General features: G+C 37.7%; 1 protein-coding gene across 3 annotated transcripts in view; it reads right to left on the bottom strand.

Moving 5' to 3' along the window:
• The window catches only part of GXYLT1 (glucoside xylosyltransferase 1), a 29,094-nt gene extending 9,132 nt beyond the window's left edge, over nt 1–19,962 (bottom strand). Inside the window, exons 1-5 of one of the 3 annotated variants that reach the window (XM_053978856.1) lie at nt 19,675–19,962; nt 11,823–11,915; nt 3,661–3,835; nt 2,581–2,706; nt 1,522–1,773 (exon numbers count right to left, since the gene is read on the bottom strand). In XM_053978856.1, coding sequence (XP_053834831.1) covers nt 1,522–1,773; nt 2,581–2,706; nt 3,661–3,835; nt 11,823–11,915; nt 19,675–19,874 — 846 coding nt within the window. In that variant the 5' untranslated portion in view covers nt 19,875–19,962. The remainder of the gene's footprint in view (nt 1–1,521; nt 1,774–2,580; nt 2,707–3,660; nt 3,836–11,822; nt 11,916–19,674) is intronic. The other 2 variants (XM_053978858.1, XM_053978857.1) reach the window with 2 other exon arrangements.

Here is a 19,962-nt window from a genome sequence, read left to right as displayed (position 1 = left end):
CAGAATCACAGAAAAAATATTCTAGCCCTCTAGAACCAAGGGAAAGTGCAGTGTTTAATTTTGAATTTCAAAATACTCATGAATTATTTCACTTAATTAAATCTTATATTTTAAGTATATATATACACTTAAATTTGAAGAAAATACCAGTTTTAGGTGTTAAGGAGAAAGGACTTCATGTAGTCCTCTAGAAAACTACAGTTCATTTTATTGACAATTTTAGTATCCTACATAATCTGTATGCTTTTGACAATTTGAACTCAAATTTTACCCAAAAATGCATAAAGTTTCCAATTATTTGTTAACCTAACTCATACTGAGAAACCAAACCAGAAATCTGGCACAATGTGAATAAAAGACCAACTTTATCTTAGTGTTTACCACACTGAAAATAAATCACTATACAGAAATGCACTGTCAGAGCTTAAGATATATGTAGCTTTCAATTCCATGTTTTTCTCTTTATACTTTTCAGTATTTTTATTTCTCCATATGCTATAATCAGTAAAACAAATGAAACAGACCAAGATTTCACTGATGCAATATCTATGTATCTATATAAATATATGTATGTATATATATATATATGACAGAGAAGTTTTCTTGGAGAAACTGCAGCCATATACTACAGCTACCATAACTTTCTACTTTTATATACAACTGATATAATCCATTCTCCATTTCTCTTAAGTTCTCTGAATTTCCTTCAAGAAAAATACATAGCAAGAATGCTATGATCAAAGCTGCTTATTACACTGGAAATGGGGGTGAATTAATGTCTTCTGCAAATTTATATTGCTCCTCTTATGGATGCATCTTCCAGAAGTTTTTGACTGCATGATTATTTTTCTCTAAACAAATTTCTCTTAAACAGAGATGTACCTTCCCCCAAGTATAATCACACAACACTGCTTTCGTACTTGTGCTTCAAGTACATAAGAAAAAACCTCTAGTCTGAGAAGCAATGACTATTTCTACTGCTGTGTGCATTGCTTCCATGCATGTAGCAGTAGCTACTTTCATGACAAACATTTTTGTCTACAAAAACTAAGACTTCAAAGCAAATAAAAAGATGCTTAGGGTGATAATCACCTGGCCACAATGTAAAAGATAAAAATTTGGAAATCTTCATTTTCAATAACTTACTAAATGTTTTAGCACCACCTGCTGGTCATACAACTACACAAATTTTACAAGTTTACAATAATTGTTTTTCTGGGATGCCTGTAGTGAAGAAATAATGTGGACATATCTATTGGCAAATGTAATTCACAGCAAATTGTATCAAGTCAAAGGATCTCTCAGGACTAAGAAAAAATAAATCAATCAACACACTTGAAATTCAAGTCTTGAAGTGAATGACATTTTAAAAACAGAACCTATTTTTAAACACAGTGTACTTTGAGAGCATTATTACAATAACAGGGAAAAAAAACATTTTGAAAAATACATATGAATATGAAGCAGAAATAGAATTAAAATATGTAAATCCACCAAAAATGCAACTGAGACAACACACACCTTGAAATATTTTCTTCTGATACGTGTCATATTCATTAGCATGACTCCAGAATTAATTCCAGTTACTCCATAATAGGGATGTCTAGCAAATCGATTATACCACCCAATACGAGGCTCTTCATGTTCTGGTGCCATTGCAGCAATTTGTGTGGAGTTGAACTTTCCCAGAAAAGACCAAATATCATCAACAGGCCTCAAAAACAAGATGTCAGTATCAACATACAGTAGTGAATCCACGTTTTTGAGGATTAACTGTGAAGGGAAAGAAATTTTAAAAAAAATGGTAAGTTTTATTGAACTTCTCTTCAAAAAACACAAGAAATAAACAAATTTTTGTCATATGCAAATAAATTCACTAACATTTTGCAGTCAATAAAATTGTCATCATTCCTTTTTCTCACATTTTAAACAATTTTTGTAGAGGGAAATAAGTTTCATAAAGAAGAGCATTGCAAAGGCACTCATTCTACATTTCATATGTCAGGGCTCCTTAGGAGTAGGGGCAGGCCAGGTGTAACATTACTCTAAGAGGAGCTCCTCTCTCACTCCTGCTCCCTTGCTTTCCCATGCAGCTGATCAAACAAGTGTTAAGAGCCCGTCTTTGGGAGACAGCTGCCATGGCTCTAATTCCCCATGCCTGAAGTATGTTCTCTAAAGTGTCTTAGATGAGCATATGCACAAAACACTGCAACAAGAGCCCATTTGTTGGTTCCTTTTCTCTAGCATTTCTCAGACCCATGCATACAGGAGACTTTCCACCTGAATGAGGAGATGAGGTGTTTTGATAAATCCATCTTACCTCTGAGATGATGACATGACCTATACTTCTTTCTGAGGATACTGTGCCATAATGTATCAAGTGAGAAAAGGACTTTTATGCCATAGGGTACTAGTGCCACAGAAGAATGTTAAATTCAGAGGGCTTTTTCAGATGTCAAAAAAGTGACTTTAATGAGTAGTAGTAGTTCTTCATTTAAAACCAAACAGAAATCAGATTACAAGGACAGCTTGATGCTTCATAAACAGACTTCTGGATTGTCCTACTACAAAGTAACTTACTGGCAAAAATAGTCTTTGTGAAGCACATGGTTTAAATAATTTCTTCCATTCTGCTGCACTCTCAGATGGAAATGTTATTGGATATAATGTGTAATTAACTTTTCCTTCATAGGGGAATTCTTCAAGCTATGTGAAAATAACAAATCACAAAAATTACTTCAATTCTATAAAAAAAAAAAAATCAATTCGCCATTCAAATTGATACTTGAACACAAGTGCAATGCCTCTTTTCTGTAATAGAAATCCAAGAATTTGTCAGAAATCCAAGAATTCAAAAGACTTGAACAAAAAGTGGCACCTGCAAGCCACTATGAAGAAAACACATCATATCAGATCACATGCAAAAGAAAGAGGAAGCAAAATAAATTAGTATTTACAAAAAGTATACAAATTAAAACTCGTCCCCTCTTAACTAGTTACCACAGAACAAATACCAACAAAATATCTCCAAATTTAATCTTATTCCCTTTTTGCCACAGCTACTGTTTGCATAACAGTGTATATAAATTACCATGTGTAACACACTAATGTCACAGTTAATATGACAGTTTAAGCAAAAAAATAGTAAAACCCTCCACAGTTTTGGCTTCATCAGGTTCTAAAACTGCTACTCCAGTCATAATGTAATTTTAATTAACTGAAACTTACTAAAATTAGACATAACCATATCTACCATATTCAAAAACTGGTGTTTCACTTTCTCTAAACAATGTAAGACTGAGTCATGCTGTAAGCACAGAAACAAAAAAAAAAAAGGACAGATCTACAAATTTTTCTTGTAAAGCCAACTCTAAATAAGCTCACACAAGGTAACTGGTTTGTGTTCAGAACATCAGGCTTGTATTTAACAGATTCAAGATGACAAATCAGAAAGTTTTGGTCTGTCTCTAGGAGAAACTCTGGTATCAGCAGCTGGCATTCTTTACACATGAAAAAATTTCAAAGATCCCCATCCAACACTATAATGCCTCATTACCTTAGACTCCTGCATTTCTGCCACACTATCAAACAAGAAGAATTGCTGAACATTGTGCTACAAATCATGCTACAATTTGATTGAATACATTTTTGAATACTTACTATGTCTTTGAAACTCTCATGCAATTGGTCCTCAGCAAAAATATGAAAATGGAGAGGTTTGATGCTGAAAATAATGGCTGATCTCAACATAGTAACAGTCTCCTCCAGTCTTTCACCACAGGCCACCACTGCTAGATGCATTTTCTCAGAAGGATGTGTTTTCATATAATCATATCTGATACAAAAATATTTTTTCATTTGACATTATTTCTAACACAGGCTTAAAGAAAAACTCTACTATTTACTGCAGCAAGTAATTAACAAAATACTCTTTACCATACTTAAACCAGCAAAGTATAGCTCAACAGAACATGCTCATATGTATGCTTCCATTTCACCTGAACTATTCTCATAATCACTCCCACCATCCCAGCCTACAAAGGGAAAAAAAAAGGTCTAGAAGATCTATACACAAGCATTTATTGTTTACAATCTTACTATTCATTACTAGCAAAGAAGTTCATCAAAATAGCGAAGTTAAAAGAAAGACTACATGAAGTTACACCAAAATGTCAAAGGCAGACAGCACATTAAGTTTATACATGAGTTTTTTCCCCTTTCCCTGGACTAAATACAGACATAGGAAAAAATGACAAATACAGCAGAGTTGAACTCAACAACAAAAGTGAGATAACACCTACTTTCAAGAAGTTCTGTTAAGAACATTTTTGACTGATCTAGGTTTTGTCCATTTTCTGCTCCAGTAGGTCCTTTTTTGTCAAACACACCCTTCAGTGCTCCCAGTGGTTTAGGGAAATCCTTCAGGTACACTGACCACACACACTGTCCATGGCCTTGAAGCTAAATCATTGCAAGGAGTGGGGACTGAGAAATCCTTTATTCCTAACTACACCTGTGCAACAGTTATTGTGACATGTGCCTGGAATGTATTTATTATACAGGGCACATTTTAAAGTTATTTCACTACTAATAAAATAGACTAAAATTGTCATCAGGTCAATACCTTGGTGGCAAATACAGTGGGTATACCAAAAATCTCCTGGATTTCACAGATTTAGAAAGAAAACCTTTCAAAGCTTTTAAACACACATCAACTCAAAGCCCATGTGTAAAACAGTATTATCCACTTGAGCTGTTTGCACAGACTACAGGAGGAGAGGGCTAATAGAACCAAAAGTATCTGAAGGTTTAAATTACAAGTTTAATGCCAAATTATGCACACAAAACCAATTCTGAAGTTCGAAAAGACTTTACCAAACTACTAGCAATAGAGAAATGCTTGACAAATCACCCATTCTTAGAAACTTGTTGAAGAGAGATGCTTCAAAACAGAAATGACCAGATGTGATTCTTAGCGCATAATCTCCACTCAATTTATGCAACCATGTAAATACATACAAGTTTTCCTTTAAATTTGCAATAGATAATATGCAAATATGCCTCTTTAAGGCACAGAAGAGCTACACTCATGTTTACTTCCACAAGGCAAAATATAAGCAAAGTTATCATTATAAAACTACTGAATTTTAATGCCATAAATAATTGCTGCATTTAAAAAACATTCTGAGTTTTGAAAGAATTTAGTGCCCTGGAACTAAAAAAAACTCTTTTTTTTCCCCAATCTTAAATCCAGGGATTTAAGATAAATAAAATTTTAATTAGACTATGCAGCCAGTCTTAAGTGAAGGTTTGAATCATTATAAAAAAATCACATGGATGAAAGACCTCTTAGGTCAGATTTAGATCCAAAATAGGGTACCTAAATGAGGATGCTAACTTCAACTGTGTCTGAAGTTTCATTAAAGCCAACAGAGATCTAGTGAGCAGGTTATGGTGCAAAGAGAGTAATCCACCCTATTTCAAAGTAAGCACCTAAGGCCTGAATCGATTTTTGACATAGGTATAGTGCCATTTAATGAGTTCTAGAATATTCCACTTGATCTCCAGATGCTGAGTATTTCAGAGATCATTTTGTGTCTACTAGTCCTAAAAAGATGTCTAGGATATCCAAGTGCTTAGTGATTAACACCAACCATTTACATCTCAGCAGCTGAATGGTGGTCACCTGGATCATCCTCTATGCCCTTTCAATTTTAGTGACTGTTTAAGACCTCCCTGACATAGACACCAATATGTAGACATCTCTATTCAGATTATTTAATCCGCAGATTAAAACTTTTTATAAATCTTGAAGCAAAATCTGAAAATTAGTTCAGATTAATACACACACTCACAAAAAAAAGAATCTTAGAATATAATCAAGACATGCCCATTCAGACCTTTATACATAAAGCTAATTTAAACATTACACCATGTAGTAAGTAGTAATGTAAAAAACACAATGCAACCTGAATATGATGAGGGTAGTTGAAATCCAGAAATAAATACACTGCCACAGTGTGAACAAGCTGCAAGCAGCAGATTAACCTCATCACTAATCCACTGAAAAGGGAATTACAATAATTAACCCTGAAGTCATGAGAGCCTACAGTGATATTACAAGGTCATGTGATAAATAAGGGCAAAACCTACACAAACTGTATAGCTGAAAGCCAAGCTCCTGAACTACAGGTAACACACAGCTTTCCATGAATAAAGTATGTCAAAAATTATGATGAAGAAACTCCACAATACACTAAGATTCAAAGACTGTAGTTTGTTATTTCTGCATCAAGTGACCTCTGTGAAGAAAAGAACAAAAAACTGATTATGCTGTTACAGTCACTCTGCTCACACAACCAAATGGGAAACAGCTGAACTCAGATCCATAAATTCACAACATAAAGTTTATCCCTGAAGCAGATGGAGCAAGAAGCCATTGGAAAGAACAGGCCACCATTCCCTCTGTGGACTATTCACAACAAAGGGAATGAGACATATTAGATCTCAGAAATGTATTAAGGCCAAAGTTAAGAGACTTTAGAACTGTGGTCCTTACTCCAGACTCCATGAAAAGACATCCTTTAGTGATTTTAAGCAGCATTTGACTTCCCTGCATACAGACCACTGGGAACCACAGCCTCCTTTTTAGCAAGCAGGCCTCAGTGCTGCTCCTCTCCCTTTCACATATACCTCTGTCCTTTCCCAGAGAGAAGTCCTAGCCTCATGTTCATCCAGGAACACTATTTACTGATAACCCTCAGCTACTAGCATCTTTCATCGTTTTTTCCTCTTTCTGATGTGAGAGGCAGCACGAAAGTGTAAATTGTTCAGCAGAGCTTCTCAGCTTGAGCTCTGCAGTCTCACCTTCTATGTGAATGTGTTCCACCTGTAGAGTCAATTATGTTTTTCATTATTTGTTTCACTTCCTTCTCCAATGTTATGTCTACATGGCTTTAGTTTTTCCACTGATTTTTTTCCAAAATTTTCTGCCTTCAACTGCTCCCTTCTTTTCCCACCTCTGTAACCCTTCTCCCCATCATTCTTCCACTGCAGTTAGGTATGCAGCTATCTTCCCAGAAGCCAGAAAAAGGAAAACCATGCTCATGTAGGTAACTAGTCTGGTATCTGTTATGACCAAGTGACACAAGAACTTTTGGTAATACATCTTTTTTAGCAGTTCAGTTGCTGAGTTTATAATGAGTAAAATGAAATTTATTCTACAAGAATAGTAAATTGTCTGAACCTAAACAGGCTTGGTATCAGGAATCACAGCTCTGGTATGAACTTTTACTGAAAGCCAAATATAGGTCCTGAAAGGTTTAAGATGCTTTCAAAAGTGAGGAGATACTTTCAAAAAACTTGTTGAGAAGCATAAAAACACAAACATAGATTTTTTTTTTTTTTAATATGCACATTTCAAATTACTAATAGCTTCATCTTTTGGTGTGGGAGAACCTAGTGGAAAGGCTGGAAAAAAGCAACAATAGAGGGAAATACAAACTGTATTTTAGTAAGGATGTTGGATAGACTAACAAAGAAAACTTGGCAGACCTAATTTCTAAAAAAAAGATCTCCAATAATGTGGGAGTCCTAGCTCCTGCAGGGAAAGAAAAACCTCTGGTAATTAAAATGGAAGAGAAAGAAGGCACCTGTAACCCAGTAAAAGATACTGAGCAGGATGCCATGACAGGATTTGAGTCTTCAGGGAGAAATAAGAGAATTTAAATTTTATGAGGATACTAATTACACACAAGGGGTAGGGACAGTAAAAATAAACAAAACACTTGAGACAAACCTCCACACATACTCCCATGAGTTTAGGAAACACATTTAAAACACTCCACTTTTGACAATGTGAATAAAAACCATATATTTTAAAATATGCTACTCAGCAGCAGCAAAAGGCCAGGTACAAGCCTTGCCCTGAAGAATTTCTGTGCCAAGTGTTGACTTTCATTCTATACTGATTAATTCTGTTGTTAATAACCTCTGAGAGAAGAACATAGGATATCCTCAGTGAATCTGCTACAACAAGGTTTTCCAAAACCTGTCTGTCAAGACACAGCCTTATATTTAAAGATGTTTACCATGATACATTGTATATAAGTAAGTTAGCTTATATATATATATAAGCTTAGCTTATATATATATATATATAAACTATATATATGTATATAGTAAGCTACAGAGGTATGTTTTGACAGATTATACTTTTCTAGAACCTTAATGGCATCCCAGCTGCACTTCCTGGGAAAAAAAAAAAACAATACAAATTGTATTGGCACTAAAATACCCACCAGTTCCACAAAAGCTTAGCTCTGTCCTTTAGACTTGACACAAGGAACTGCAGTAGAGGTCACCTTTATTTGTATAAGGTAAAGTTCTCCTATTCTCACATAACACATGGAAAGCACAGGTGAGAGGATACCTCAGGAATATCCTGTATACAGTTCCATCTAATTTGGTATAATAGAAGTGGTTTTCATCATTAGCATAAAAAATGTTAATTATATTCATTAAACTGTGCAGGGAAAGTATTTTTATATAATCAAACTGTATTATTTCAAAGCTGATACTACAATATACCTCAGAGAATTAAATGGTAGATATGTAAGTACAATACAGATGGCTTACTTATTGCATCCTTTTTCCTTTTAATACCCTGCTTGAGCTAAGAAGCCTAACCCAGTTTTTAGTCACCAGAAAAACAAAGCAAAGAGGCACAGTAAGAAGGCAGCAAAGCTACACTGATTAAAATCCAGCTGTTAAATCACTCCCACACTTATTACAAGTAAGATCAAGGTAACTACAGACATTATCTGGATTTGAAAGTGATGAAAATTCTAGTTTTTACTTAGCTTAACATTCTACTACAGTATTGCATTTAAAACATGTCATCATCAAGAGGTTATTTTGTAAAAGTACGCTAATGATACCACTGCATATGATGTCCAAATGTAATCTAATCAATGCCAACTCAATTAGTAGATTAGGTTTGAAGTTACAACATATAAGTAATTTTAAATTGACTATAAAAATAGAAGCCCCATTCTATAATGAGCCTGATAATTTAGAGAAAATCCTTATTTCAGGACTATCAGAATTAATTTCAATATAACCATACCACATGAAGCTCAATATACCCAAAAACTTAGTGAAACTGTCTACTTTAGCAGGCAACACAAGTTAAAACCCACTTAGTTGCAACATCCAGCAACTGAAATCAGCCTGGTCAGATAGCCATAGTAATGACAACTAAGAACTTCTTCTTAGTCAGTCCCAGTAGGAAATAAGCAGCCATATCAGCTAGACAACACTGAGCACTTTGAAAGGTGTACTAGAAAAGAAAAGCATCATCTAGACCATGCAAAATCTGAGCCTCATGTTATCTTTATCAACATTTACAAAGTTTTGATAAAATCTATACCACTGCACATAAAAGCAATACCATGCTTCCTCTGTCATGGTGAAAGCTAACAAATACTCTGTGCCAGAATAAAGTTGATAATCAGAATGGTGGTGAAAAAATGTGGGTGCAGAATAGCTACAAAATCCTTCCCACATACAGCAAAAGCAATTGGTCTTACACTGATTAACCTGAAGATCCTTATTATTCATTATTAGAACCAACACCTGTTCAGAGTTCATCAATTTCAAATGATCTTCAACTATTGCATAATTCCTACTGAAGTCTATATACACATATCTCTCTATTAAAAATTTTCCAGATTCTTCTATATGTCTCCAACATTTCTATCACACATACTTGAATCTTAAAAATCTATACAACATTAGTTTTCACTTAATACACTTAGAGCTACTTAGAGGAAATAACATAGAAAGCTGCATTTCAAAAGTGTCAATGCCAAGTTCTGTCAAGGGTAAACAAATCCCTGTGGTTTTGATATTCAGGGAAAAAAGCTAAGTGAAATTACAAGTTAGAAACAGAGACATAACAAGCTTTTTTTCAGCTAAAATACTTTAAAATCCAAAAGCTCACAGTGTTTTAAAAACTTAGTGGAAAATGGAAAGGAGACATTCTAACTCTGAGATAAATTAGAGCATCTGACTGGGGAATTCAACAAGCACTGAAGTCAGCATAACATATGGGGATTAATTTAATAGTAGGATATTAATAAAACAACCCAGTTTAATGTGAAATGCTTAATCTGAGCACCACACACCCTTTACTCATTTAAGCAGCTTTTTTTCCCTTCAATTTCAAAATGTATAAACATGAAATTCTGCAAACATTAGGGTTTACCATGAACCATGTTTCATCATGAAAATGGCCTCATCCAGAAAAGTCATAATCAATGCATACCTCAACAGAATTGTCTTCACAGCCACATACTGAATTTTTAATAGATTAATACAAGTTACAGCTTAAGGTATGCGCAAATAAACTGCAAGGAATTTGTCCATTTCTGGTTCCAAGGTTCCACTTGCCTCAAGCCTGACAGAATATTCAGAAAGGAGGTTTTCTGCTATTTTTGTGCATTACTTTGTATTCATGGACTTCTTCATGCTTAGTGGGGTCAGAAGACAGCAAGACCTTCTCCTGTCTCAGCACTCAGCACAGTCTAACACAAGTGTTAGACTGGCCAGATGTCCAAGCCACAATCACATCCTGTACCTCCACCTAGCATAAGCTAAACTCCTACACCCTCAATCACAACAGCATTTGATTTATCCCACTGCGCTAAACTTCATAAAGCTAAACTCTCAAAACATAACCAATAAGGAAAAAAAAAGTTGTTTCTGTCTATTCAGATAGCTAAATCTGCCTAACAAAGTCAGGTAAATCCCTATGGATTGACACAGTATGGATCGCTACCAAGGGCAACGAGAAAAACTCAGCAGCTCCAAACTGCAGATGAAGTTCACTAAGAGAATAAAAATCAATCTAAGTAACTTCTTTAAGGAATTTCTTGACAACTGATGAGCTTAAAAAGCACTGAAAACACACAAGCAGAGAGGAATAAGGGATCTAAAGCCTTTCCCACAATAATTTTCAAAAAAATAGTAAGTCTTATGAAGCTAAACTTTTTTTCCCCTTTGCTTTCCCAGAAATATTCAAGCTTCATACTAACAGGAAAAGATAACCATATCAAAGGATAATCAGCAAAATTTTAAATGTAAGAAAAATTGACTTACAACTTTGGTTATATACTGAAGAAAACTAGGCAGGTTAGAGAACTACATGACAAGCAGCTTACTTCTTTTCAAGCTACCTGTGTAATGTGACAGCCTAAAACATCTGAGCCAGCACATCAAAACATTTAAACTTACTGTTAAAGATGCAGCATTAACAAGACAGTCTATTCTTTAACATACTAAATGTTAACATTCAAAACGATCTCTTCAGTGCTTTTGGATGAATTACCCTCCTTAAATTCTATAAACATGTAACTTGAATTTAAAAAAATCCACATGTACTTACTAAGCATATCATTTTATCACAAATTTATTTATTGTATCATGGGTATTAGTGTGCAGCAAATATTATTTTAGGAAAATAATTTGTTGTTAACTTTTCAGACTATACTCAGACAGGGTTTTAACAGATGTTAGCAAGTTTCTATTTAATGAACCAATATAATTGAAAAAATCTACTCTTGGTAGTAACACTTGAGTCTACAATTCCAGAACATAAGGTAACAAGAAAAAAGCCAGCTAAAGGCAACCACAGTATAAGCAGGTGAAATGCATGTGAAGTAATCAAGATATTTTGTTTTGCCACCTTGCTAAAGAGCCAAAAAACATCAGCTACATCTGTCTGCAATCAAACAAGAAAGTACTATTTAACAACATCCTACCTAAAAGCAGCTTCCCAAAAGCAGTTCATTCCACAAACATCAGAGGGCAGCATCCAATAGGAATTCCAGAAAGATACAGACAAATTCTTACACCTAACAGAATAAGACAAAAATAACCTATATAAATGTTACTGATTTTATGGCAAAGTTAAATGAATAGTCTCCTAGCTCAAGCATAACTTGAACAGTTAATTAGTTGGCAGAAAACTGGCTATGTAATGCAACTTGAATACAAAGGAGAAGGTATTAGAAGCCAATCAGAATTTTTTAGAGGTAGAATAGTCCCATCCTTTACCCTTTCCTCTTCATATATTTTCAGAATGAGAAAAAGAGAGGGGCTGAGAAGAATTTTTGAGGATCCTTCTATGTTCTAGGCTTAAATTAAGCCCATAGGTAACGAGTGAATGGCAACACTTATTGCTAGAAAGAACTGCACCTTTTCAATACCTTTGTCTACTCAAAGCAGAAGACAACTCTAACTTTCTTTTTTTTGAGGTTACATTGTCCATTTAACACAATCCTTTATTCACCCATTACTCTAGTTAGTGCAAATATGCAAATCGGATTTTTAATAAAAAACAGGGCTTAGCAGCACCAAGGAATTCCACTGTTTCATAACAAATGGTTAATGCAATACAGAAATAATCACAACATTTCACAAGTTTTCTTTCTTCATACTAATAGCAAGACTAATAATTTATTGACTTGTGCTACATTAACAGCTAAAAAAAGCAGGGTTTACTAGTTCACCATTACATTTTATGCAACAGCAATATAGGAAATATTTTTAAATAGAAACAAAAGTGTATATTTCAAAGGTTGTGGTGAAAAAATCAAGAATTACAATCTGAAATGAGTAAGCAGAATATTGTAAAGCAAGAGATACTCTCTTGAGTGACCTTCTCTGCTCCCTGCCCTGGCGATACAAAGCCAGTAGTGTTTATTCTCCTTTGAAAGTTAGTATCTGTAAATGAAAGACATGGGCAAGAAGAAAACCGACACAAAACCTGCTGATGAAAAGGTATTTAAGGACTATAGCTCAGAACTCTACTGAAAGTTGGCTTTGCAAGTTTGAAATTAATCAGTACCATCTTGGTAGTGTAATCTGAAACCTGTGAAAGCCAATGTTTTGCAAATACCAGACAATAATAGCTTAATATAGCATCAAAAAGTGTCAAGATTCGTAATTTCTGATTTTTGTAACACTTTAGAAAAACGACCTGATAAACACAGTGTTTCACAAAGCCTCATTTAAGTGCTGTGGGGGATGGTGCAGTTCTTTGGTAGATCACAGGAAATCCTTGTATTCTGTAGATAATTGTGTGTGCAAGATTTTTCAAGTAATTTCATTTCATGACTTAATGCTCTCCACAAATAAAAACCCAGGTACAAAAAATGAAAATATAGACTGCAACTCTATTTCAGGGATATCTGCACTACTCCTTAACAAAATATAAAATCATGAGTTGTCTCTGTCATATTCTTTCTTACATTACTCTTTGTAGTTTTTGAAGTTTTATAAAAACTCCAAGGCACATAAGACCTTGCATTTATCTGAAGAACAATCTTTACGATCTCTACTACTAGCTTTTTGAAATAACTGTTTCTCATTACTTTTAAGATAAATTAATAGACAATTTCTCCAAAAGAGTTTTGTGGTTTGGAAGACTATTATGCTATTATTACAGAGGATTCCTCTTTCAGTTGTCAATGAGAGTTTTCTTAGCTGTCTTGAGTATTACCCTACCCAAACTACCAAGGCAAGAGGCAAATCTGAAGTAATGGCTGTGTCACTTCTCTGACACATTAGGCCTTTCAAACATTCCATTTAGCAAAATATTATCAGCCTTGGGTTTGATGCATAAACTGCATATTTAAAACACCAGTGTTACTAGGATATGTATGTATGCAATTTACCTAATGTTAGCTCAAGACATTCTCCTGTCAACAGCAAACTCCCTCAGTTGACCACATGCTACCATATTCCCCAAAGTTTTTTCATATAAAGGATTAAGAGACTGGAATAACTGGACAACATTTTCTTCTTGTCATTCACAATGACATCATTTAAAATCCTACTCATCAAGGTATTTTTTTACTTGAAATGAAATTTGATGAAAGCTTGGACTACAAAAAATTGCTTTATACAGCTAGGGAGATGCATTGTACCTGTTCACAAACAGGTACAGTCATTGTTACCTCAGAGAGGTTACTAGTCAGACAGGAATAGTCACCTTCAGTACTATGGAGGGATATTTTGCTCACATCTATTATTGCTAAGTGATTAAAGGTGAGTCCCCACAAATAGAAAGCAGAAAATGATGTGAGGTAAAACAAACAAGGCACACAGAATACCCTAACACGGCCCCAATTCGCAAGAGCAGAGAGAGCCCATGAACCAGGCAGATGATCCATCCACCAGCCTAGGTAACAGGAGACACTCTCCAGGCCAGTTTACCAACTGCCTAATGGGGTTACTGCCTGAAAGGGTGTAGGACTCACTGTGGGATCAAAGGTGGACTGGGGAGGAAGAAGAATGCAAAAAACAGAGAGATGGTAAGAGGTTCCAGTCACATGTGAAGACTTCTGTTTTCCTGGGTGTGTCAGAGTGCCTGCAAGTGAGAAGATGGCCACAGATGCTGGAGGCCCACGAGCCTGTGGTGCCAGGGACCGGAGAGACATGTGTGCACACTGTGCGTGGGCGGGTGCATGCTGGTGCACGTAACCACCAGCAACCAGACCAGCCTGCAAGTAGAGCAGGAGGCTGGGGAGCCAGGTGTCAGACAGGCCGTAAGACTGGGCCAGACTCTACAGAGAATAGTGAATCTGAGCTACTGAAAGAACCTCTCTCACATAGCCACAAGAGATCAGGGTCTGAGGGATAGCAACTGGAAGCATCAGAAAGTCTGAGCTGGCCATCCGGGGTTTGAGAAGTGGCTAATGTTTAAGGCTATAGGTCAGGACCAGCTATCCAGAAGACCCCCTTTCATGAGGCAATCCTGTGGCCTGATGCCACAAGACTAAGGCCATTAACTGAAAATACCCAGCACAATCACCTGTACGTGTGTCTGCACATCCAAGAGGGTGTGAGTACATGAAACTGAATTGGGTCTGCAAGCCTCAAGGATTCACACACAGGTCAGCAACAGCAGAGGCCAGAGGATCAGGAGCCAGCTCCTGGATGGACCAAGTGTCTAAGGCCAGTTACTGGAGGAATCCACCTTACACACACTGATGTATTTTTCATTAAAGCCTTTCACCCTGATCAGTCAGAGAAGGGAACAGGATCAGGACACTTGTTTGTGGTCGTGCAAGCACTGTTACCTGTGTGCTGATCTCTGTGGCCAGCCATGTGTGTATGCACCAGGAGCCTATGATCCCACTGGAATAAATGCTCCGCTTTGCTACTGCCTGGACACCCAGGAACATGGAAATGCAGCAGCCTTGACTTCATCACACTACTAGGCTGGACAATTCCTAACACATACCACCGTCAAAAATACAAAAAAGAAGAAATAGGAAGTTTCAAAAATCACTGGTGTCATAGAGTAGCATTCTCAGTGATCTGTTTGCCAATGCAAAGCATCTCTTCCTTAGGCAACCAGCCATTTCTTAACTACCTCTATCAGTTAATCCAGCTTTGACATCCCTGGGTAACAGAAATTTTAGTACTGCAGACATAGAAGAAGTGTCTACATTGTGACTTGAAAACTTTTCGGAATGAAAGGACAATTTCAAATTAGTGTTCAAAATACATAGCAGTGCATAAGTTGCAGTCATGAAGACTGAGGCCCTGTGCTCAGGCAAGTCAAGTTTTAAGAAATCCCTCAACAATCAGTGGTAACCTTTTGTTAATGGAGTTCATGGTTGTCAGAAATACTTTTCAATCCATGCGGCACATTTGTACTACTGTAACTCCACAGCAAACTTAGCAGAATGTCCAAATGGTGAGGGATGCAGCCCTGATGACCACATTCCTGTCATAATTCCTTTCATTAACAACTTAAGTTTTATCAACTGCATGAACCAACCAATAGACAGACTCACGTCTCTCCTACAGCATAGCCCACAAGTGCAGCAAAACAGGAAGGATGCATTTCCTTCCTGTTCATAATCACACAGGAGTAAGAAACTGGGATGATAAATGCTTAATTCAACTCCAAAATGCACTAAGAATTTCTAATTCTCCTCAACACTTTTCTGAACGCTTGCAGCAATACCATAAATTTGTTATGACATATTTAGTCATAGAAGCAATGACTTTATTAGATAGGAGATAGTCGATGCAATGCCTAGATGTCTGTCACCTCAACTTTTTAACTGGAAAAATCTTGATAACATTTCACTGCTTCACAACATTCCTATGCAAAATAATATTTGCTGGTCAAATGCTTGTCAAATTCAGCAGAGTTTTTAAATGAAGTTTCAATTTCAAATAATTGAATGTTTCATCCTTTTAAGTTTACTTCATATGCTGAAGTTCTTTGGCAGGTTCTGGACCAATTTCTTAAAATAACAGCTGAGAAGCAAACCTGGTGAAACTGCTCATTAAGCTCTGATACCCATGAAAACAGCTGTGAACAGGCAAAGGAAAGAACCTTGTTATAACCACCCTCCTCTGCTAAGCTTGTGGATATACTTTTTACCCTTTCCATGCACTATAATCCACTTAACTCTCCCTCTGCCAGAACAGTTAAGAGAGCAAGAGACTGGTACAATCAAGCATCAGTGCCACACATTGCAGAACGGTATGGCTGGCAGCACAAAAATGCTAAACTACAGTGCAAGGGAAACATGTTCCATTTTAATAGGGTCAAATTCACTCACCTCACTAAATTCACAGAACTGGATAACAGACTGATTCTTCCTGTGTATCTCAAAATTTCTATTAGAATAGCACTTTTTTGGACCTGAATAGAAAGACGAACATTATCTACCTAACTGAAGTGGCAATATTGACAAAACACTGCCTTTGAAGGAGTCAACACCTCCTCCCAGTTTTGTATCATCTGCAAACTTGCTTAGTATCCCTTCCAGTCCTGCATCCAAGGCATTTATGAAGATGTTTAGCGATTAAATTCTTAAAGTGTTCTTCAGCTGTTTATATCAAGTCTCAAGATACAAGCCTCCAATCCTCTTGTTCCTCAGGCTAGAGCAGCGTTTGAAACAAACAACTCCTTACCAAACTGATTACCTAACAAATTCCTGTGAATTACTATGTTTATTGGAGGATCCTACCTCAACCTGTAATTCTACTTTCAATATGGTACATCCTTTTAAGTTATTTTCTTCTTAAACATGTCACCACCATTGCTAAATTCTTCCAGGTGTAGTAGTCCAAAGCCTTATTCAATGCTTGAAGTTTTCGTTTGCACGTTTCCAAAAACTAACAGAAAATTCAATGTCTCCCTCTTGTATCTCGGAGCATGATCGAGCTCTTTCTGCCCTTGTGGAATATACCAAACTAGACTATTCAGGCAAAGAAAACACTTCTTGGCTAAAGAAAACAGAAAAACACTGCTGAGTGTATGAATGCCTTCAGATGACATATTTGCTTTGCTGAATAGTATTTTAAAGCTATCAGTGAACACAGCTGAAGCAACCCATTTATGAAAGCTACTATTAATGCATACAAAATGTTAAACTTCAAGGATTAGAAGGTGATCTAAATGCAATTTACTCTGTAAGGTTACACGCCCTTTGGGATATTACATGATCACCAGACAATCAGAAGTGGGCATAAAAGAGATATGTGGCCATAGTGCTCAGTCTCTACTGGAAAAGTAGCTGATGTGTAAAAACTAAAAAACACCAATATATTCAGCAAGATGTGTGTGTCACTTACAATAGTGAATGTAATGCAGTTTAACAGTCAAGAATAATTTCCAAATGTATCTAAAGGAACATTCAGTGGGACGTTTCTTAACTGCCACAGGATACTTTTTTCTTAAACAAAAGCCTTTTCTCTTTTCTAAGAGTCTGACTCACAAAAAAGTTTTGCATATGCACTTTTTGTACAAACAATACAACAGGGGATGTTCATAGTGAGCCTTCAGCTTGACAGCAGTTTATAGGTAAAGAATTCCCACACAGGTGACAACACACACTGGTTTTGCAAGGAGATATACCCCCAAAAAACTGTATACAGTGGAATGCTTTGTGGCACTTGAGACCTTTAGAAAAGAATTTTGTCAGTTAGTAAAACTTTTCTATTTGAAACCACGGGGCCCTGTGATTTATATCTCACCTGCTATAACTGCAGCAAGAAGCTTCTTGCACCTTGCTGAGGTTCTTCTCCACTCATATATTTAATTTAAAAACTACACTTTTAGTACAAATACTAGAACAGTATAGCTTTTAAAATAAATTTGGTTCTTCTTTTGCTTACTAGCAGTATGATGCAGCTTAAAGTCATTTCACTGTTCAATGGTATAAATAATTTATTTACATTATTATCTTCTACCCAATAAAAGTTTGCTTCATTTAAACTGCATGTTTTCTTTAGTAAAATAAATATCATACATACAGGTTTTTTCATTGTATTTTTACTTAGAACTAGTAGATTTCAACCACTCACAAGAAGTTCTTCCTCACAAACTAGAAGTGAGGCACAATTATCCTTACATTTTTTTCATGTTAAAATCTGTATTCACTTGAACTAATGCAAAAATACGGGGGAAAAATTCTTTTAAGTAGTTACACCAGTCGAAAGCTGGGTTTCACATTTCCGCTGACTCCACCCCTAGTAACTCAGAATGCTGTTTCAAGATATTCCAAGATTATTAAGTCAGAGTTTGTCATCCTGCCATCCTCCGTAAGTCCTTTACAACAGCATCGACACTTTCATAATTACATAATGAGGCAATACAGAGCGCTGAGTTGGCCAAACGCTAGGTAGTTTTCAAACAGGTCACCACACCTGTTGGTGAATTCACTCGTGTGCTCAGAGGAGCACAAGCAGTACAAGGACTGGGGGGCGCCGGAGCTTGTACAGCACTGGGAAGCAGTGACCATCGCCAAACTAATAAACTCAGTTTGCTTTAAACTTTGAGCAGAAGTAGAGCTACACTGGCCCAGAATGGTCTGGTCCTAATTTTCCCTCCATTTTCAGTAACAGATTTCTCGTCACTGCTCTTTTCCTGGCTTTAGGGTTATGGTAGCCACAGGTGAACAGGATTGTGAAACTATAATCTAAAGGAAAACTAGTAATTTCCATTCCATAATCTCACCACTTGGCCACATTAAAGTTTCCGCTGACAGAGGGCAACAGAACTATGCAGAGTGTGAGATGCTCGGGTATGCACCCCTTTAATTACAGAACTAAACTCACTGGTTGCTGTGGGAAGACTGGCTGTATGAAGGCATCGCATAACAAACAGGTTGGCTTCACTGAAATTATATTTGATAACCAAAAAGTTACGAAGTTTCAGACCTGAAGAAGCACCGTGAAATTTTCTCCTCTGGAAGAAGGAAACGCAACCCTCGTCGCTTCACTTGCGCCGTCCCACCAAGCAGCCGCGGGGACGCGCACGGGGGCGGCCTCGGTCGCCAGCAACGCCACTCCTCAAAGTTTTCCTTGCTTGTTTAAGGCTGCCCCAACCACCGTTCCCCAGTACCCGGCCCGCGGGAGGCCGGGAGGGAGCACAGAGACACCACCGCCCGCTGCGCCCGAAAGCGCCGCCAGGCCTCGGCGCCGCCGCCCGGCCGGCACCGCGCAGCCGGGGGCGCCCGCGGCCCCGCTCCGCCCGCGGCCGGCACGGAGAGCGGCGCGCTCCCGCGCCTCCCGGCCCTCCCCGCAGGAATGCGGCGGGACCCGCCACCCGCGCCCGGCCCCGGCCCCCGCGCCGCGTACCTGCCGGTCCCCGCCTCGCCTCGGCCCGCGCTCCCTGCCTGCTGCCGGGCGCCGGGTGTGGCGGGGTCCCGGGCCTGCCTCTCGCGGCCGCCGCCGCCAGGCTCCTGCTCCAGAGAGAGGGCCAGCTGGCTGAGGCCGTAGAGCAGCGAGCAGACGGCGCAGCCCAGGCACAGCAGCGCCACCCGCGCGAAGCGCCGCATCCTCCCGCCCGGCGCCGGCACAGCCGGGCGGGCCCGCGGCTCCAGCGGCAGCACGACGGGAACGGGAGCGGCAGCGGCGCGATCCCCA

The sequence above is a fragment of the Vidua macroura genome, chromosome 5 (assembly GCF_024509145.1).
Source record: "Vidua macroura isolate BioBank_ID:100142 chromosome 5, ASM2450914v1, whole genome shotgun sequence".
Lineage (NCBI taxonomy): Eukaryota > Metazoa > Chordata > Aves > Passeriformes > Viduidae > Vidua > Vidua macroura.
This window is presented reverse-complemented; position numbering and strand designations above follow the sequence as displayed.